At 48.6% G+C, this 22,214-nt stretch overlaps 1 protein-coding gene across 2 annotated transcripts in view; it reads right to left on the bottom strand.

The window, feature by feature from the left end:
• The window catches only part of LOC126057136 (coiled-coil domain-containing protein 33-like), a 63,083-nt gene that overhangs the window by 35,282 nt on the left and 5,587 nt on the right, over positions 1 to 22,214 (bottom strand). For both annotated transcript variants that reach the window (XM_049852546.1, XM_049852545.1), the window contains exon 4: positions 7,688 to 7,867. In XM_049852546.1, coding sequence (XP_049708503.1) covers positions 7,688 to 7,867 — 180 coding nt within the window. The remainder of the gene's footprint in view (positions 1 to 7,687; positions 7,868 to 22,214) is intronic.

The following is a 22,214-nucleotide window of genomic DNA, read 5'->3' as shown; positions in this document are numbered from 1 at the left end:
GGTCAGGGGTCTGGGAATAGCCCTTCAGGAGAGGAGGGCAGAGGGAGAGGCCTGGGTGAGCTGTGTTTCCTTCCCCCTCCCTGCTCAGTCTCAAAGAGCCCCACGAACACAATGACTATTAATTAAAAAAAAGTAGACAGCCCTTTGCAGTTTCCAGTGCTCTACCATCCACTCTCCTTAGTCCTCCCCACAGCCTCAAGATGAACCCCCCACTTAACAATGAGGAGACAAGCCCAGCGAAGTGCAGTGATTTATCTAAGGTCACACAGCTCCTGAATGGTGGAGACTGGATTCCAACCCCCCTACAGCTGCGCAGATAGAGGGGGTCTGTCAAGGGAGATAACAAGGACTTGCGTGATGGGATCCTTATTTCTTTCTTTCCACCTTTCTTCTCACCTCCCTTCTTTCCTTCCACAAATGCATGCTAAGCACTTTCTCTGTGTGTGTGTGTATATGTGCTCTGTGTGTGTGTGTGTGTGTGTGTGTGTGTGTGTAGGAACTGGGGGAGGAGGAGAAAGAAGACAGAGCTGGGGAAGGAGCGGAGCTGGTAAGGTTCTCACCTGGGACTGCTGCACCCTCACAAGGATTTATTTTTAGAACCCCTCACCCCCACCCCCACCACCAGCGGCGTTGTGGGGCTCATGGCTTTGGGGCTGTAGGAGGGCAGAGTAGGAACTGAGGAAGCATGAGCCCTGAGAAGACCTCCTGCCGGTGGGGAGCTGGGCCTGGCTGGGAGCAGGAGAATGCGGTGATGGTGTGTGTGAGTGTGTGGTGAACACGCGCCCATAGGTGGGCCTCGAGGTCTGGTGGACAGAACAGGGGGTGCTCGTAGAGATGATTGGGAGAGAATACTGGCCAGGCACTGTGGGGCCCCAAGTGTCCCAAGTGCCAGCGGAGTCGGCGACCTGGGAGACTGAGGTGTTAGAGTGGGAGAGATGGTGACAGTGGGGTTTGGGAATGTGTCTGGTAGCTTTCTTGGGATAGCCTGGAGGTGGTACCAAGTCTGGGGCACCTGTATGGGGACAACTGAGGTAGGTACCAGATTCAAATTGCTCACTCTCTGTTTCTCTTTTATTTTTTCCACCCAAAGGATCTGGGTCCTGGGTGGGACTCTTATTCTCAGGACCGGGGTGGTCTGTCTCCCAGGTGGGGCTCAGTGCCTGAAGCACCATCTTTGAGAGGTCTGCTCACCCCTGCTTGTGGGCCCAGGCCAGGGTCCCTGGGATCTGTGATGCCATCACCCTGGGCTGATGTTCCTGCTAAGTGTTGCCACCAATGTAAACAGTGTTCAGGGGTGCACTGGGTTCCCTCTGGTGGTGGCTGCAGGTGGCTCTGCACAGGACTCATCACCTGCCAGCAGGTGGTGCTGATGGAGCTGAAGCTATGTCTGAGCCTCCCTGGTTTGAGTCTGCAGACCTCATCCCGGGGTGGGCCTGGGGGCAGAACCAAGGCTGTGGCCACAGCCCAGAAGCCCCCGGGGACTTGGGAACATCTGCTTCAACATCCTCTGCTGACAGAGGAAGAAATGGGGCCTGGGGTTCAAGGTCACTTCAAGGACACAGTGACAGCATGGTGAGTGCAAGAACAGCGTGGAGCAGGGTTGGGCTGGGGGGAACTGGGTGTGTGCCTTGTCGCTATGGGGTACTGGGTGGGGGGAGTGGAGGGTGCAACAAACTTGAATTGGGCAGGGCTGGGAAGGGAGGTTTCCATGCGTATGGGGTGACCACCTGTCCTGGTTTGCCTGGGACTGTCTCAGCTTTAGCACTGAAAGATCCACATCCTGGGACCCTTCAGTCCTGGGCAAACAGGAGTGGCTGGTCACCCTAGGGACATGCCAGGCAGGCACACAGGACTAGGCTTATGAGTGGCTCTGTACATTGCCAGCCCCCTTCTTAGCAACCCTCACATGTCCCATTGAATCCTGAGGGGCAGGCAGGGCAGGATAAGAAGTGCTCCTGCGTTACAGACGGAAAAATCAAGGTGCAGGGATAGAAAGTGCCTGAGCCATTCTGGGAGGGTGTGGCAAAGCCAGCAGCTCTCCCTGCCTACCCATGCGGAAGCAGTCCCTGGGCTGGGAGGCCCAGGAGGGCCCAAGTGTGTTGCTGTGTGACTTGGGAGAAGACACAGCCTCTCTAGCCTTCCTTTCTTCCCTCATGACAGCGGCCCCTCTCCCTTGGGGAGGGAGTCCCTGGGTGATGTAAATGGTTAATGTGTTCCGCTGTTTACCAAAAGACTGGAAGTTCAAGTTCACCAAAATGTGGTTCATAAGAAAGGTCTGGAGATGTACTTCCGAAAAATCAGCCATTGAAAACCCTATGTGGCACATTTATACTCTGACACATATGGGGTCACCATGAGTCAGAGCCAACTTGAAGGCAACTGTTTTTTTTCCCATGGATAAGCAGATGTCCAGAGGGACTGAGGTCAAAGGCTGGGCCCTGGGCAGTTCCCTGACATCCCCGTAGGAGCAGGTTAGATGCGGTGGGTTGGGCGGGGGCAGCTGGGGAAGTGGACTTAAAGAAAGGAGGGAGAAAGGATTCTTCTGGGGTCCAGCAGCCTCAAACAAAAGCATTGTGCTCAGCGGGGGCAGGGATGAGGGGACTGGGAAGGGGAGAGGTAGAGGGAGGGGGAAAGGCTTTCAAAGACAGAATGAGAGAAATGAGTTATTCCAGTGTGGCAGAATTGGAAAAACTCCACTGAATCTTTAAACAACCCTTGTCAATTATTCATCTCCTGGTATGAGGGCCCTCTGGTCTGCCACAAATCTCTGAGCAAGGCAGAGGGAGGGAGGAAACGGAGGATGTCAGAGGGACTATGCTTGAGAGCAGAGAGTGAGCCAGAGAATCAGAGAGAAATGGAATGGAGACACCAGGGAAAGGCAAAAGCCGGGAGGGAGGGAGCCAGAGAGAGGCGGGGAAGCACACTGTGCTTGAATTTCTGCCCTGAAACAACACTGCACACACACTGTTTGCATAGCACTGAGCATCTCTGTCTCTGATTACCCAAAGTATAGCTCACCTCCTCCTGGAAGCCTTCCTTACTTCTCTTGATCTCATTTACTGAGGGTTTATGAGATGTGCTTGCAATACTAGGTTAGTGTGGTAGTTACGAAGAAGATACATTCTGTCAACCAGGGCTCTTCGTTCATCACTTACCAATGTTTCCTGCACACCTACTCTGTGTCACTAATTGTCCCTCGGGGTGTGGCACTCTCCTGACAGACAGGGAACTTCAGGAGCTCCCTGTATAGCTGTACACACGGCTGGGCAGACAGCCAGTGGGGGAAGCTTTAAGAGCTTTGGCTTCCTGACTGGCTGGAGGAAGTGCTGAATGGGGAACCCAGGCACGTGGTAGGGGTTTAAGAAGCCCCCTCGTGAATGGAGCTGGCCCTCTAGAGACGGCATGAAGCTGCTCACTTTACCTGCGTCCACCCAATGGTGGTAGACACTGAGTGGCTCAGCATGGGGCGGGCTCAGGGTGCCTAGTGGTAAAGGGGAAATCCTTGCAACTTGTTCGATGTTTGGAGAGCTGCCTTGTTCAGGATAACTCTTAACATCTCACTGTTCACACTCACTTATCTAAAAAACTTCCTGAGATGCTCAGAAGGGAGGTAAAGTCTTCCTTGAACTCTCCCCAGGCCCTACACCTGATCCATGACCACATCTATGGGACTTTGACCACAGGGGGTCCAGCAGGACTGGAGGTTTGCACTGTTGAAAAAATAGCATTTGAAAGGTCTGCATCAAAACCAGGTGTCCTGGACGAAGGGAGCCCGAGACGGAAGAAATGGCTGGATTGCAACCTGGAAATAAAGGTGCATCGAAGCACACTATGTGGAGGGGAGCCCAGGAGGGTTAGGTGGGGCTGGCGGTGGTGACTGACGGGCCCTGTGCAGCAGGGAGCACCTGCGGCTCCCTCCCCCACCCTCCACAGGGCATAGACCCTGCATCCCTCCACTCCCTCCTCCATTCCCATGGTGCTCCTTTCTACAGAAAATGCTCAATTTCCTAAGAAGCCAAAATAGGCTGTGGAGGGAATCAGGGACGAAATTGTCTCTTGGGTTCTGGGGGACGTGCTGCAGACCAGACACAAACAAACATATTCCAGAAATCAGGGGGTGCTGAGAGGCTCACAGGCTGGGGGACAATGGTGAGAGCTGAGGGAGGCAGTTAATCATGTGACCATTACACAACCATTGTCACATCAGCAGGCTGACGTTACACCCCAGGCTATGTTGCTGGTGACCAGTCCCTGATGACATGTCCAAGAGGTAAACACCTTGTGACATATCATTGCTATTCAGATGCATTCTTTTGCTATCCAAGTGTCTTCCATTGCTCTGTAAACCTGTCTATGGCTTACACAACCATGGTCTATGCTTATTGCTATGCTCATGATAGCATTCCCCTGCCATACAGGGATGTGTGGTATCACTACATGGCTTGAGTCTATTGCTACACAACTACACTTCACTGCCCCATGACTGAATTCTATTGCTTGTTACTGTGCTTCTTGATTGCATTAGTTTGCCCATTGCTATGTAATTTTGCTTGGCTGCTATGTAACAGTGATCTCTGGCTACATGGCTACCTCCAATTGTCATGGAGCTGTACACTGTTGCTACCCATCCATGTTCTATTGATTGTAACTGGACTCTGCTGGTGCATGAATGCATTTGTCTGTATCTTTCCCTGATCCTGGCCAGGCTGGTGGCCAATGGGCAGGAGCTGGAGCTGGGGGTTGGGTCTCCACAGCCCAACTAAGGCAAAGTGTCAGAGGTGGGAATAGCTAGCATTGTCAACCTGAGCCCAATGAGAGAGAGAGAGAGAGAGAGGAGTGGTGAGTTAGAGGAATGAAGGACAAGGGTGGGAGGGTAAAGGGGATGGAAACAAGAGTCAGGAAAACTAGGAGGGAACAGGGTGGGCCTGGAACAAGCTGGGATGGGAAGGGGGGCAGACTACTGTCCTGAGTACTATGTGAGTATCTGAAGGACCCAATGGTGGCAGGCTGGCTGAAGGGTACAGAGCTGGGTGGGTAGGCTTCTGTAGCCATGTGTTATTTCTCCTTGGCTCTATGCAAAGCAGATGGGATAGTAGGAGCAGGGAAGCTTGGACAGATGTTGTCCCAACCCTTGGCCTCCTCATTGTTACCCTTTGTAAAATGAAGAGATTGGACAGATTCGCTCTAAGGTTCCTTCTGGTGCTCTTGCTGTCCGGCCATATGCTCTACTATGGGATCCAACAAGCATTTACCAAGGTCTATGTGGGGCCAGGCTTGGGCTGGGTCCTGGTACCCAGAGATGAGGAAGGCAGCACGCACTTAGTTCAAGAGCTGAATGATGATGGCTGAGAGGACCAAGCCATTAGCAAATCAGGGTCAGCAGCCACTCAGCATGGACTTGCCAGGTGTCAGCAAGGGGATTGGGGAGCAAAGGGACCATGGAGCCCTCTTGATGGGCACAAAGACCATTGATGTGACTGATGGGTGACATCCAGGGTGGGTATGCTTGGGTTAGTTCTGGATATAGACCCAACAGATGCAACTCATGACTTCTTTGACAGTCTGTGGGTATGGGGCCATCCTGAGTCTCCTGGTTATCACTTAGATGAAAAGCCTTCCTTGGGACACACATTTCTCTTCCTTCTTTCTGTCAGTTGCAATGGCTACACTCTCTTGCTCAAAAACAGTTCCTCCTAATGGTTAATCTTGACTTCTCAAGTTGGTTTAGTCCAATTTCTTTTGGCTTAATCCTTAAGATCAAGACTAACCAGTCTACTACCCATGTTATTATATGGGTATAGTATTATACCCATATTTTATTATTTCAGATTAAATATTATTTTAATATTTCAGATATTAAAAATATTAAAATCCCCACATATCCAACTCCTTTTATATTTAAATACCCTTTCCTCCTCAGCCCTGTTTTTTTCCTTCTCTGCTCCATTATCACCATCAGCATCAACATTATCCTCACCATCATAGAATTTTAGAAGCAGAATGAAGACTCCGACCCAACTAATTCCCCTTTCTATGTCCTACCTCCCCCAAACAAGTCCACAGTATTAAGTATCTGTATCTAATGTCTCTCAAATCTGTGGACTCAACTTAGACCTCGGATCCTTTGTCCAGTAGAAATCTTCACCAAACCCAAATCAGGGAGCCCCTGCCATGTACAGTACCAGAGATGGGGGCCTGATACCACCTCCTCCTTGGTCCTCCTTGTGTCCAGCACCCAGGTGGCTGAGACCAGAGGCTTGTCCAGCCAGGCAGCATAAAGGGTCCTGATCTCAGAGGTAGTGTGATACTGGGGCTTAGTTCTGCATCCTGGGTGAGAGGGAGCTTAACTGGATGAGCAATGAGGCTTGGCTGGCTGGTGCATCCCCAGGAGGCCAAGCTGGAGGAGTGAGGGAAGATGGGGCTACTCTCTGCAGGGCTGTGTCCAGGAGGTAAGTGACCTCACCTTTCTCCTTCCTTCTTGCCTGCATTTTTCCTTTGATGACACCTTCACTTTTTCTTTCTTCCCTGGCCTTTTAACCTTCTCTTTTCCTCCCTTCACTACCTCTGCTTAGAGGCACACAAAGGGGAGTCACAGGACGAGGCTGTTCCGGGCAGCAGGCACTGGTTTATTCATGCTGCCAAAATTCTCCAAAGACAAGATCTTGATTTTCAACCCATTTGATGGCTGAGCTGAAAGGTTGAACCAAGAGCTGTTTTCCCGAAGGGCAGAGGTAAGAGGAGGAAGTTGCAGAAGATGGCCCATAAGTGTTGTGGTACCTGACCTGACAGGAAGGGCCCTGCTCCAGGGTGGGTGGGAGCATCTTGGTCACACCCAGTAAATAGTAACCCCTCCTATTCATCTGATGGGACATGTTCCAGAAAGGTGCAGAAGTGCCAGGGGAAAATGGGGAGGCTGTCAGTAGAGGGGGGCAGGTCCTCAGAGGAGGATGCCCAGGGCTTCCCTAGTGGCCGGTGCTCTTGTCTGGGGCCTTTTCTCAGGATTTTCCGGAGCAGCGTTCCCCATGGGGTCCGCTGTGGAAGAAGGGAGGAAGCCACATATGAATTCACCCGTGATCCTTGTCACAAGACCTCAATTGGGGGACTTTGACTAGACTGCCTCTTTTGGTGGCCCATTCTTTAGGTCTCTGAATCCAGTACTGACCCCTGACTAAATTAAGACAGCATCTTGGGCACTATGTCACCTTCACTAATCTTTCTCAAACATCTGGTCAACTCAACAATGGAAAGATACCTAGCTCCCATGGTCCAGGACACAGGCTCTGTGACCAAAGATGGTGTCCTCTTTTCTTTGAGCCCTGATATCCCCTTTTAGAAGTAAAAAATAATCTCTTAGGGGGCCTTCTGTCACCTGATGAACATGCTTCTAAGGGAGTTGAGTTAATGACTTCTTGAGTAAATGGAACCCTGTCTTGGTTGGAGGGCTGCAGGAGATCGTTTTGAAAGAAATCTTATGGGAGCTACATTCATAAGGTGAAAAAGCTCTGAAAAATGAAGAATCCACAGCTTCTACCTGTTTATCATTGGGGTCACTCACATAGAGAGTATGCCTAAACGGGAGGTTGACTTGCCACCTGTAGAGTGAGCCAGGCCCACAGGTGGCAGGGAAGGCTCATTCCCATGGCCCCATCACTGCTCTGGCCCTCCCTGCCCTGGGAGACACACTCACCTTTTCACTGGACATCTCTGCCTCTTCTTCTTGAGGGATGGATATGCTGGAGTCCACTGTGGAGCTCCCCAGGGACTTTGACCAGGACTCACAGATAGTACCCAGATTCTCGGCCAGGATCTTGGGATCAAGGATGGGCAGAGTCTTGCTGTTGTTCGGTGTCAGGAAGTTTTCTGGTCTCTGGCAAGAGAAAGTGCAGGCCCTTTCTCTGCATCAGGCTCACACACTCTACCGTAAGTGCACCTTCTACATCCCCAAGCCTCCCTTCCCCATGGCTCAGGAGGCCCTGCATAATCTGGCCCCTTCCTACATCCTATCACCTGCTCCCTTGATCACTAGGTGCCAATCACACTGTCCTCTCCTTGCTGTCCCTCCAACAATCCAGGCTCTTTCCTGACTCAGGGCCTTTGCATTGGCTGTTCTGTCTGGAGAGATCCCTGGACCTTTATGTGCCCAGGTGTGATCTTCTCAGAGAGGCCCTGCCCTCTGAGATAGAGGCCTCCCCCGTCCAAAGTAACCACAACTCCAAAATACCTCATTCACATTATCCCATTTCACTGTGTTCGTAATACTTACCTGCCAGAGAATTAATTTGAAAAAGTCTGTTTACTTGTTTACTATCTGCCTCCCTACTCCAATGCCTGCACTAGAATGTAAGTTTTTTCTATGCAGGGACCTTGTTTGTCCTAGTGCTTGCCTTATTGTAGGTGATCAATAAATTTATCGAAAAAACAAAAGCTATGCCATCTGTGACCCCCACATCAGTGCAGTAACAGCTTCTAAAATCCCCACTTTTTGTTGAGTATACTTATTTTCCATTTTATCTCCTTTGTCATCCTCCAATCTTAGCACCCACTAAGCAACTCTCTTCCTTCTAACAAAACATAAAGTTCTTTGCTTTCGGGGCATGTTCTATGCTTCCATTGGAGAAACATTACTTTAAATCTCTGAAATTTGTGGTTGGCCCTAAAATATGCCGATTTTTCTTTTTTAAAATTTTATTAATTTTGTTGTTGAGAATATACACAGCAAAATATATAGCAATTCAATTTCTACATATACAATTCAGTGACATTGATTATATTCTCCCAGTTGTACAACCATTATCAGCCTCCTTTTCTGGTTTGTTCCTTATTAACATACACTCACTATCCACTAAGTTTCCCATCTAATCTTTCAAGTTGTTGTTGTCAGTTTAATCCCAGATAGATAGATCTTGAAAGAGCACAATGCCCAAGGCAAACAACAACAACAAACAAACCCATTGTCGTCCAGTCAATTCCAACTCATAGTGACCCTATAGGACAGAGTAGAACTGCTCCATAGGGTTTCCAAGGAGCAGCTACTGGGTTGAATTGCCAATCTTTTGGTTAGCAGGCAAGCTCTTAACCACTGCACCACCAGGGCTCCAACAGTCTTTACTGGGTAAGCTATTGTTTGGTTTTAAGAAGACTTTGGGGGATATTTTAGGTTTAAAGATTATCTTAGGGCAATAGTTTCAGGGGTTCATCCAGCCTCCATGGCTCCAGAAAGTCTAGAGTCTATGAGAATTTGAAATTCTGTTCTGTATTCCCACCCCATTTATTTCATTTTATTGTGTTTTAGGTGAAAGTTTACAGCACAAATTAGTTTCCATTCAAAAATTTATACACAGATTGTTTTGTGACATTGGTTGCAATCCCCGTAATGTGTCAGCATTCTCCTCACCTCCTTTCCCTTTATACCCGGAGTTCCCATGTCCGTTCATCCAGGTTTTCTGTCCCTTCCTGCCTTCTCATCTTTGCTTTTGGGCAGGTGTTCCCCACTTGCTCTTGTATACTTAATTGAACAAAGAAACATGTTCCTCACGTGTATCAATGTTTGTTTTATAGTCCTGTCTAATCTTTTGTTGAAAGGTGGACTTCGGGAGTGGTTTCAGTTCTGAGAGGGTGTCTGGGAGCTACAGTTTCAGGGCTGCTCCAGTCTCTGTTAGACCAGTAATTCTGGTCTTTTTTTGTGAATTTGAATTTTGTTCTACATTTTTCTCCCACTATGTCTGGAAAAAAAAAAAAACAAAAAAACCTGCACTGGGTTTTTTTATGTCTGGAACCCTCTATTGTGATCCCTGTCAGAGAAGTCAGTGATGGTAGCTGGGCACCATCTAGTTCTTCTGGCCTCAGGGTGGTGGAGGCTGTGGTACATGTGGTCCATTAGCCCTTTGGACTAATATTTTCCTTGTGTGTTTGGTTTTCTTCACCCTCCTTTACCTGAACATGATGGAATCAATAGATGTACTTTAGATGGCCACTCACAAACTTTTATGACCCCAGATGCTACTCGCCAAAGTAGGATGTAGAACATTTTATAAACTATGTTATGCCAATTGACCTAGATGCCCCCCAAGACCATGAATCCCAGCCCTCAGCCTCGTAACTTGGTCCCTCAAGGTGTTTGGATGTGTCTAGGAAGCTTCTATGTCTTTGCCTTGGTCAAGCTGTGCTGACTTCCCCCATATGGTGTGTTGTCTTTCCTTTTACCAAAGTTAACCCTTGTCTGTTATATAGTGATTTTCCTTCTCCACCCCTCCCCTACCTTGTAGCCATCAAAGATTGTTTTTTTTTTCTGTGTGTAAACCTTTTTTTGTGTTTTTATAATAGTGGTTTCACACAATATTTGTCTTTTTGTGATTGATTTATATCACTTAGCATAATGCCTTCCAGATTTATGCACGTTGTGAGATGTTTTGCAGATTCATCAATGTTCTTAATCATTGCGCAGTATTCCATTGTGTGTATGTACCATAATTTGTTTATCCTTTCATCTGTTGATGAGTTTTTAGGGCTTTTAGGTTGCTTCCATCTTTTTTGCTATCATGAATAATGCTGCAATCAACATGGGTGTGCATATGTCTATTCAAGTGACAGCTCTTATTTCTCTAGGATATATTCCTAGGAATGGGATTGCTAGGTTGCATGGTATTTCTATTTCTGGCTTTTTAAGCGGGTGTCATATCTTTTTCCATAGTGGTTGTACCATTTTACATTCTCACCAGCAGTCTTTCCACAACCTCTCCAACATTTGTTGTTTTCTTTTTTTTTGATTTGTGCCAGTAATATTGGGGTGAGATGGTATCTCATTGTAGTTTTGATTTGCATTTCTCTAATGGCTAATGATCATGAGCATTTCCTAATGTGTCTGTCAGCTACCAAAATGCCTTCTTTGGTGAAGTGTCTGTTCACATCTTTTACCTATTTTTAAATTGGATTGTCTTTTTGTTATTGAGGTGTTGAAGTGTTCTATAGATTTTAGAGACTAGAGCCTTGTTGGATATGTCATAGCCAAAGTTTTTTTCCCCAGTCTGTAGGTTCTTTTTTTTACTGTTTTGGTGAAGTCTTTTGATGAGCATAAGTGTTTAACTTTTAGGCACTCCCAGTTATCTAGTTTATCTTCTGGTGTTTGTGCACAGTTAGATATGGATGGTACTGAATTTATGCCATGTTTTAGGGCATTATCCTATACAACATTGTCCGTGTTGTTTCTATCATGATCTTTACCATTTTAGATTTTATATTTAGATCTTTGATCCATTGAATTAATTATGCATTTTCCCCCTTTTGATCAGAATTCTTCTATAGAATCTTTGGTCAAAACATTTAGTAATGGTAGCCAGGCACCACCCAGTTCTTCTGGCCACATAGCAAAGGAGGAAAACATGCCAATTTTTTAAAGATCATACAGTCTCAGAGTTTGTAGGGACTTCAAGAGTGCCCACTCCCATCCTGTATCAGATGTTGGAATCCCCTCTCTGCCACACAGCAGACAAATTGTCCTGCTATTTAGAATGTTGTACTAGAAGCAAATAGAGCAATGGGCACAGTGCCAATCAGAGCAAATGTGCTCAAGGTTAGAGGTGCCCAATGCCTGACCCTAAACAAATAGAGTGACACAATGAGTGCTGCTGGGCCTCTCTTTAAGCAAATACTCTATGTGAAAATGCACACATATGAGCCAGATGAATTGGGGCAATAGCCTTCACTTTACTACTGGGGTACATTAATTAAATAATAAACTCTTCATGCCCTTTTAAAATTTGGTTTACAGAAACTGAATGCCATGAACCTTTTTTAAGGCTTGTGTCAGTAGAGTAAGGGATAGTCATATGAATACACAGAGGCATCCAGGCCAGTCTGGGCCTCATTTTCCTGTCTGTCAAATGGGTACAAAGATAGATAGTTCCAAAGAGAATGCAGCTGTAAAAAGACTCTTCAGATGGGTAGAGGAAGCATTGGGTGACCCTAGGGCTGGACTTTGCAGACCACGTTTTGCGCTTCATAACCAAGACTCTTGACCTGTTTGCTCTTAGGCGTCAGACCTGGTCGTCTCTTCCATCTGCTCTTTTCCATAGCTATGGTTCAGGGAAGGCAGGATTCACTCAAATGCTCCCGACTGAAATGAAGCCTTCTGTCCCACAAGTACCCCTGGCATCTCTGTATAACATGTGAGTCAGAGAGTTGGAGGTTTTCTGATTGTGTGTTTTAGATAGGAAAAAGTACCACATCTCCTGTCTCCTGCTTGAAACAGCTGAACTCCAGGTTGGCTGCAGAGGGAAAGCTACAGAATACGTATTGGATGGACGGATGGATGCAGGAGAGGATGAAGGAAAGAGTGAATAACTATTTACTCATCCAGGGCAAAGACCAACTCCCCATTGCCCAGGGCTGGGTTGAGATGCTGATTCAGGACCCGTAATGACATTTCTCCTCATTTCCAGGCAGAAAGCCAATCCTGATGCCCTGGATTTCATAGACTGCCATCTAATCCAGTTAGGAGAGGAAGTAGGAGTAATGAAATCAAGGGAGAGGTCTCAGAGGTCCCCTCATCAGTTCTAAAAGCAGGGACCAGGGACCAGAGGCACATTGCTGTGGGCGGCCCCTCCCCCACAGCTTGTCTCCCTGACTTCCACCCTGTGTGGCCCCACCCCCAGCTGAGGAACTCAACTCAGTGACCCAGAGCTGACATTAACTAAACCCTTTTTGGAATTGAGCACTCGCTAGATACTTTTGGGTGTATTCTGAAACTTACTATGTAAATTCATTTAATTTTATGCTAAAATAAAAATGAGACTGATCCCAGTCCAGACCAGTGCTTTCACTCTCCTGGGCAGGGGTGGGTATTCTGAGAAGGAGGGAAGGGACGACAGAGCATCTATGAACTGTAAATCTATTCTGCCATCCCACTCCCTCCTGACCCCCAGCTGCCAAACTCAGTGGTTGTGCCCTGCTCTGCCCACCCCCATGGCTGGCCCTGCCTACCTCTGTGCTCTGGCCACTCCAGGCCTACTGCCCCTATTGCATTTCTCCTGCCATGTTTCTAATCTCCTTCTCTATTTAACCCTTTTATGCCCAGCAGTACACACAGCAATTGTGAACTTTTTCAGCCTCTGGGTTTATTGGGAGCCCTGGTGGCACAGAGGTAAAGAGCTTAGCTGCTAACCAAAAGGCCAGCAATTCAAAGCCACCAGCTACTCCTTGGAAACCCTATGGAGCAGTTCTACTCTGTCTTATAGGGTCGTTGTAAGTAGGAATCAACTCAACAGCAATGGGTTTGGTTTTTTGGTTGGGGTTTACTGGGAAGCTGCTCTACCACTGACAGTGTGTGCTGCTGCAAGGGAGGTGCGTTTATGACTGTTTGAAACTGAAGGAAGAAATGAGTGTGTGTTATAAATTACTGTTTTTACAGGGTATTGCATGAGGTCTCTGAATTTTTGGTAGGAAAAATAGGAATTTTGAAAATTTTTATTGTTTATACATATGTACCAACAGACCCCAGTAGGGATGCTGGGGGTCTAATTAGTGGTATTTCATATGTACCACTAAACATTTAGGGTAGGCTTGTGGGAGGGAACAAGAAAAAAAAAAATCCTACTACCTACCAAAAATTCAGACACACTCAATGATTCAGCATGTTTCCATTAATGAAAATGCACAGTAATAACAAAAAAATTCAAAGCAGAAATAATTGGGTCACCAAGAGGTTAACTTTGCCAGGATTCATCCTGGCCTGGGGTTTTGAGGTGAGATGCGTGGGTGGCTTTTATACAGAAATCTTCAGACCTCCAAACAGGACAGGCTCTGCAGGGGAGGCCAGAAGCAGTTGTTTTTGTCCTATGAGGTAAGAGGTACCAAGAGGACTGCAGTGTTGTCCACAGCACTTAAATTCTCCCGAATTTTTCCCTTTCTTTAGGGCCAGCATTGCCTCACCCAATGATTAGGCTTCAATCTGCCCCTTTTGGGGATGGAGATTGTGCTCTCACCTCCTTGGTCCTCATGGGAAGGGACTTGCCTGAGACAGTAGGAGGATAAGCCAGGCTGCTGGAGGGGGCTGGTCAGGGCAGAGGCTGGGGGAGGAAGCAATGCTAACATGGGAATGTGGAGAGAGTGCAACCTTGGAGACTAACTCCTCACTATTCAGGCCAGCTGTTCCCCTTTCCTCCAGGCAGGGGGGAGGACTGCTGACCCACCCCACAAGCCCACTCCTTTGCTTCTCTATTTAGCAGGACCTGGCCCTGCCTAGGATCTAGCCTGCTGGGGCAGCCTGTGGCTGGCAAGTGGCCCCCCTCTTTGTGGCTCCGTGGCTGCAGCATGTCCTGCTTCATTAGCACTATAATTGGAGATGACTTTGAAAGCTCAGAGCAATGCACAACCATGCACTGGCTCAGACTCAGTACCCAACTCACGGCTCCTCACGCCCCTGCGGCTGCCCCACACCACATGTGAGCACCATGGTGGGGAGAAGACACCCTCTCCTTAAACCTCCCAAACCTCACTGTGGCCAGCAGAGGGCCTGTTGAGATAGACCGGACCAACGGCATAATGATCTCCAAGCTCTTGGGTCACCTGTCCACCTCCCTACCCACCCTCCCCCCCAACATCTTCTGTCTCCCTCCTACCCACTCCAACCCCTAAGTCCCTGATCATGCAAAATGCAGCAGTTCCAGCCTGCCCTAGCAATTACGGAGCAGCCAGGCTGCAGCTGCTGTCCTTGGTGCTGAAAGCGCCTGCCTTCCGGCCTGCCCGCCTCTCGCCCCGCCCTGAGCCCTCTCTTTGGAGCACACATGCTCTTAATTCAATTAGCTGGCCTTGAACCCTCCCTGGGGAGCCTGGAGCGGAAACTGACAAATTCTGTTTAACAAAGACATTTGTCCCTCGCCCCGCCGGCTTTGGGCTCTGCCCGTCTGTATCCCGCTCATTAGGTATCTAACAAAGTGCGTCCCAAGAAATCTGCTTCCAATCGCTAGTAATTCAGAAGGCCTGATGCAATTTTCTCCCTGATAAGGGTGTCTCGCCCGCTGGCAAGCGCCGTAATGAGCCCTGTGCAGCAGCTCCCCGATCAGTCACTGCTGCTTTGTCATTTCCTGTGGCCGCAGTTGTAGGTTCTTATCTCTTCAGCTGAAGGCGAGGCTCAGACAACAGGCCCCTCCAAGAGGGTTTGCCGCCTCCCCTGCATACTGTGAGCCTCATTTATGGCATCCCCACACGGTCCTGCAGCTGTGGCGGGGCCTGAGGCTCTGAGTCTGTCTCCCAGCCAAGAATGGCTGTTAATCCTCACTGGGACCATGATTCACTCCTCAGAATATAGTGTCAGAGGGTTAATCCAAAAGCAAGTTGTGGGGTCAGGGGAGGGAAGCCAGTGATAAGGATTTTTTAAAAATCCTGGGAGGGATTTTAGTATTCAATAGAGCCCTGAGATAGCTCAGTGGATGAGCTGTGGGCTCATTTTTGTTAGCCTGAAATCTTTCTGCATTTAATCGTTCCCCTTGCATTCTCCCTATTTACTTCTAGAGAGACCTTTCTGACACATTGGTCAAATCACATCCTCCTGCTGCTCAGAGACTTTCTTCAGCTTCCCATCGCTTTATGGAAAGGTCTAAACCTTATATCCTGGTGCCCAGGCCCTGCACTATCTAGGACCTATCTAACTCCCCAGCCTCACTGCCCACTGCCGGTTGCAGTAAAGTCGACTCCAAGCTGTGGCGACCCCATGTGTGTCAGAGTAGAACTGTGCTACATATGGTTTTCACTGGTTGATTTTTTGGAAGGAGATCATGAGCCCTTTCTTCCAAGGCACCTCTAGGTGGATTAGAACTGCCAAGCTCTCAGCTAGCAGCCAAGTGCATTAGCCATTTGCATCACCCAGGGACTTCCCATTGTCCACTACAGCCACCTATGCCCCATGTACTCCAGACACTCTCATGAGTCCATGCCTTTGTACACGATTCCCTCTGCCCAGAGAATCCTTGCCCTGCCAACTTCTAAGCCACTCTTTGAGGCAGAGGGAGGTAAGTCACACCTCTCTGTGACTCTTCCCCTGAACTTTGTGTGCTCAATGCATCTACCTCTACAAGGACTTTAGCAAGACAGGTGGTCATGATATGCTGGGAAGGTTTACTACCTGGTACAGGGAAAGAATCTAATGAATGGTGAATGAATTTTTGCATGAATGATCCTGACTGGGCTAGGGATACATTTGGCTTGGCTGAAGGGAGGTCTAGGCTAGGTCAGCCTGGGTTTGAGATGAGGAGAATCCTGAGAGCAGGCCCCGTCTTCTGAGAAGTTTGGTCTGGAAGGAGCGCAGAGCAGAGCAGGGAGGGGAGGGCCTAAATGTCCACTTTCCTTGGCCAGCCCTGCAGACTGACTCAATACACTGCATTGATGGCTGGGAGTCAAGGGTCACATTCTCAAGGTGACACAGGATCCTGCTGTCGATGAGGCATTGGGGATGAGCCTGTGCTGTGGCTCTTGCTTCAGCCCTGCCCACCCTGCTTTCAACCAGCCTGGGAGCTCCCAAGTCAGGGAGCAGTCCTCTACTTTCTCCATCTCCTCCACAGCCTCCAGTACAGAGTAGGGTACATCAGGGACTTTAGCAAGTCTGGCTTATGGAGAGATGATTGTCTGTCATTTCCCCTTTTCCTCACTCTCTGAAAAATTGCTGTGAGACCAAATGTGGTGCTGGTGACGTTATCTTCAGCATTTGACAAGGCCTCCCGATGTCCTTATGGACGTGAAGCTGGTAGAGCAGCTGTCGGGAAGGGCGGGCGCCGAGTGATGGATTAGCAGGGCTCCATCATTGCACATCTCCCAGGAGCCCTGTCATCATCCTGATGAGTTCAACATGTTTGTCAGCAACTTGGGTGAATGGTACTAAGAGCTCCATTTACTGAGTGTCTGTAAGACACGGTGCTAGGCATTTACACACACTCCCTCATCCCGTTTTTACTAGGTTCCTGGCTAGTTGGGATTGCAACTCCCACTTATGGATGAGAAAAGTGAAGCTTAGGGTGGCTAAGATCAAGAGAAGATCTGGGATTCAAACCCAGCTCTCAGGGTGCATGTGTCCAGTGAACTTGCAGCAATGACGTGTCCTGACCACAACCACTGAGGACCTAGAGTTTGGGGTAGGGGTGAAGGGAGGGCTGTGAATACATTGCATGATACAGTCAGGGTCCAGAGTGATCTCAAGCCTAAAAGATGGGCTGAGATCAAGAAAGTGAAATATCACAGGGAAGAGAAACCCTGCCGGAGTTCAAAATAGAGCAGCAGAGATACAAGGTGAGAACATGATGGCTGACAACGGGTCACATGCCAGAGACTGGACTCCAAAGCTCTAAATGGACCCACCCTGCCTTGGGAAGTAATAATGTAGAATTTGTCTGTACCAAAGGGGAGAGCGTGCTTAGAGAAAGAGGATGATGGTCCTACTCTATCCATCCATGCAGATCCAGCCCTACAGTTTTGGGGTACACTTTAAGGTGAGTCTTGTCAAGAGGAAGCAACCAAGGGGATGAGAAGAACAGAAACAAAGTCTGACAAATAGCAAAGAGTTGATTCAGGTGGCAGATGACGTAAGAATTTGCAAACATCAGCAGTTGAATGGGAAGATCTCCAAATTGGATTGGGAACGCAAGAAGGTGAGAAATAAGGCACCTGTGAGCTGGAGGAGGGACGGACCTACTTCCTTTCTCTCCTGCCACCTGGTCTGGGAGAGTGGCTGACATGGGCCTGGGAACAGACTTCTTTGGGGCCTCAGGAAGAAAAAAGCAGGGCTGGGGGAGGAAACTGGAGTAAGAGAGAGAAGGAAAAGATTTACAAGGGAGCTGATGGAGGGCTGAGGGGGGCTTCCTGGGAGGTTGTAAGCTCCCTGTCATGAGAAGTGAGGAAGCTGAGTCTGTAGAACCCTCTCTGTGTGTAGAACTCTCTGGAGTTCTTGGAATAAGTACAACCAGAATGCTCCTTAGAAGCAAGGATGGTGAGACTACGTCTCACATACTTTGGACATGTTGTCAGGAGGGTTCAGTCCCTGGAGAAGGACATCATGCTTGGTAAAGTAGAGAAAAAGAAGAAGACTCTCAGTGAGATGGATTGGCACAGTGGCTGCAACAATGGGTTCACGCATAGCAACAACTGTGAGGATGGCGCAGGACCAGGCAGTGTTTTGCTCTGTTGTCACTATGAGTCAGAGCCGACCTGACGGCACCTGACAAAAACAACTCTCTGAGGTGAGGGACAGGAGGAGCTGCATGAGACTGTGGAGGGAGCAATATTTGCACACAAGGCATGGAGCACTGTTGGGAGGAATTTAGGCATTGTGAAAAGCAGATAGAGGTGGGATCGCTGAGGCTGCCTCCACACTGAACACCTGGGACCCAAGGGCCAAGCTGGCCCTGGAAAAGCTCAGGCTCTCACCACCCCTCAACTGCCCCTGCTTCCAGCTTCAAGTTGAATGAAAAGATCTCCAGATTGGTTTGCAAACCTGAGAAGGTGAGAAATAAGGCACCTGTGCACTGGGCGAGGGACAGGCCTACTTCCTTTCTCTCCTGCCATCTGGTCTGGGAGAGTGAGAAAACAGGAACAGCAAGGGGGCTTTGAGGATGTAGAAGGGAAGACAGGCGAGAAAGTTGTGAGGCGAAGGAGAGGAAAGAGTGTCTTTCTCTGGATCCATCATCATCCTTATGGTAGTGTTTTTAGAGCTGGAGCCCTGGGGTTGGCAGGGATAGAACCTTCCAGAGAGGAGAACCAGCTGAGAAGACTGCTGTGCTATCCTGGACAATGGGCCTTCCAGGCAGGTGTGCTTGGTGAGGAAATGGAGGCCAGGCTTGTGTTGGGCTTCTTTGAGGCCCAGGCCACTGTGGTTACATATGGTTTTCAGAAAATCCATAAAAATTCATCAAAAACCAGTATGGTTCTGCCTATCCCCTGCACTCTCCTCCACATTTGCTAAACAGCTACTTGTCCCACTCTGGGCTGGTCTCCAGAGACAGCTTTGTAACTGGTTTGAAAAACAAACACAAAACCCCCCGACCAGGGCATGTCTTTGCATGGCATCAAAGACTCTCCCCACCCTATGAAGGGAACAGGGAGAGGGAGCGTCAGACTGGGACTATGGGAGGTGCCATCACTCCCTCCACTCACATGTACCCTCCCTGTGAAAAGTCTAAGGAAGCCAGGTTTCAAGGTCCCAGTCTTCCCAGCATCCCTTGGGCTGGGCTATGGGCTGAGGATGGGGCTCTACCTCTGCCTGGTAGACACCTGGGCAAGACATTGGATCCTAAACCCAACCCCAAGAGGGGAAATATTGCCAGACACAGAGATGACTGCATGAACTTGTCCCATGTCATGAGGAGGTGCCTTTCCAGGCAGGGAAGCACAAACTGACAATGGCATGAGAACCTACTGTATGCATACCAGGCTCTCAGTCCACACGAGTCAGCAATGTGGGCCTCACTTCAAAGAGGCCATCTGAAAGCTGGAGGGCACCCAGGATGCTACAGAATCTTGAAGCCAGTTCATTAAAACAGCCAGGCTGCTTAGCCTGAAGAAGTATAGACTCCCAGGGGACCAGAGCACACTCTTCAAAGAGAAGAGGGTGAGATCAGAGAGGGAATGGGGGAGTCCAGGGGCTTATGTGTATATATGCATGTGCAACAGCCATTCTTAGAGCCTAATGGATCTCAAAGGTTGTCTGGTCCAAGTCCCACTGAACGTGCAATAAAGGGGTGTTTCTGTGCATATGCAGGGGTCTGGGTTTTTCTAGTTTTTCTAGGTCTGTGTGCATCTATATACATACTCATCTATATACAACTCCAGCTTAAGGCACATCGCTCTACACAGGCTTATAGAGAAGTTTCACTGGAGGCTAAAAACTCAACCCAGCACCAGTAGGACTACCTTCAAGCACAATATCCCAAACCAGATCACCTTCTCTTGTCATTCACATAGACTGGCAGGTTTAGTTGGTTAGTTTGCCCACAAGGGTGCTAGATGGCTACTGGTGTGTGGGTGTCTCCTATATCAGCACAGGTGCAGAGCCAGGGAACAGAGGGGGTGCCCCAGGAGGCAGGTTGGGCTTGATGTGGGGTGAGTGCTTCTATCGGTTGTAGCCTCTAGGAATGGGCTGCTTTTGAAGGCAGTGTGCACCTGGTCATGGCAAAGCAGGAGAGGACGGGATGACCACACGTGGTGAACATTGCCAAGGAGATTCCTGTCCAGGGCAGTCTCTGCCTATCTGGAAATTCCGCACTGCTCTTGTTCCTAGAGTTCTTGGAATGTGTGAGGTGGAAGTGCTGGGTGTGGGGAGACTCCGTTCACCAAAGTGTCAGATTAACCAAGACAGTCTGTGCCCAAACCTCCTAGACATGGAAAGAGACTCTGTCCTCAAGCTGGGGCGGTGCCCAGGTAGGACATGCCCATTCATTTCTTCTGCAGTGTTTCCTCTCCGTAGCAAGCCTGACCATGTGCAAGGAGAGCCCGAGATGGAGTTACCAACCAAGTGGATGAGGACCATGAGAGGCCCTATCATAAGCCCTGCTGCAGCTGGAGTGTCCAAGGACTCTAAGACCTCCAGGCTTCAGTCAGTGGCTCCTGGGAGCTTTATGCAGTGTTTGCTGTAAACGGTGGAAGGACTGATGGCTCCAGTCCCAGCGATCACAGGATACCAGGCAAACCACTTCATTTACCTTAGGTTTGGTCTCTTGACCTATAAAATGGGGATTATGATCCCTACTTTACTGCCTTCACAGAGTTCTTTGGAGTTCTGAGAAGCAAATGGAATAATGTGACAAATGATGAATTATGTGACTGGTGGTGATGGTGGAGTGGGGCTGAGGCTTCTCTGCAAAACAAATCCTGAAGCTGTCCACCTCTCCCCGTCTCTGCTGCTACTGCCCTGGTCTGAGCCATTTTCATGTCTTGCCTGGTCCTCCGCGGTAGCCCTCACATTTTCTACTGTGGCTCTTAATCCATTATCCGTAGAGCAGCCAGAGTGGTCTTCTTACAAAGTGTGTATCAGATCATGTCACTTCCTGAGTGAGATCTTTCCACAGCATTCCATCACGGGAAGTAGACACTGAGCCCAAGCGCCTGGCCCTATCTGTATCTCCACCTTCCTTTTGTTTCCTTCTCTTGCTCACTCTGTTTCTGGAACAAGGCAAGTTTGTTCTTTTCTGGCTGTTCTTTCTGTCTGGAACATTCTTTCCCTAGATCTTCCTGTGCCTGGCCTAGTTCCTCTCATTTAGGTCTCAAATTTCTCCCCTTCAGTGAGCCCTTTCCTGACCATCTGTGGCTGACTGTCATTGTTAGTTGCTGTCCAGTCATGCCGACCTTACGGTAACAGAACAAAACATTGCTCAGTCCTGTGCCATCTTCCTGATCATTGCTATGTTTTGAGTCCATTGTTATAGCTAATATATCAATCCATCTCATTGAGGGTTTCCCTCATTTTCACCGACTTTACTTTTAGCTATCCTCAATATAAGACAAGCCTCTTGCTCTTTTACCTTCCTACAGGCTAGAATGCAGAGGTGAAGGTCAGGTACCTTCCATCACGAAGTGGCAGGCTGCTCCTTACCTGTTGCTGTTGAGTTGATTTTGACTCATGGTGACCCTATAAGAAGAGAACTGTTCCACAGGGTTTATAAAGCTGTAATCTTTATGGGGGCAGACTGCCACATCTTTCTCCCATGGAGCGGCTGGTGGGTCCAAACTGTTAGCCTTTTGGTTAGCAGCCTAGTGCTTAACCACTGTGCCACCAGGGCTCCTTTGACCACTCCATAGGTAGAACGATAAGATGGGAGGAACCTGGTTTTTTTGTAATGGCGGCCTAGCTTGGAGCCTTACTAAGATACCACATCCAATCCAAATAGCCTCTCTATGCACTTCCTATCACATCACCTTGTTTGATTTTCATCATAGTACTTACATTTATCTGCTGATGGATTTATTTGTTCATTGTTCCACACTCCCTGTTCTGTGAATGCCAGCTCCGTGGAGACAAGGGCTTTTTTGGTCTTGTTCAATGTAATATCCCTACAACTCAGAGCAGTGTATGCTACATGATGGGTGCTTAATAAATGTTGGCACCGTTGTAGACACAATGATGGCATTGGTATAATGAAAGGACTGGTGGTGGGTGGTGGGTGAGTTCCTTTAAACTTAGTTGCAATGTTATCTGATCTTTCCTCAATTCTTAACACACTCCTGCCCCCCGCCCCTGC

This window comes from Elephas maximus, chromosome 13 (assembly GCF_024166365.1).
Source record: "Elephas maximus indicus isolate mEleMax1 chromosome 13, mEleMax1 primary haplotype, whole genome shotgun sequence".
NCBI lineage: Eukaryota > Metazoa > Chordata > Mammalia > Proboscidea > Elephantidae > Elephas > Elephas maximus.
The sequence above is the reverse complement of the archived record's forward strand: the minus strand, read 5'-3'. Positions and strand labels throughout refer to the sequence as shown.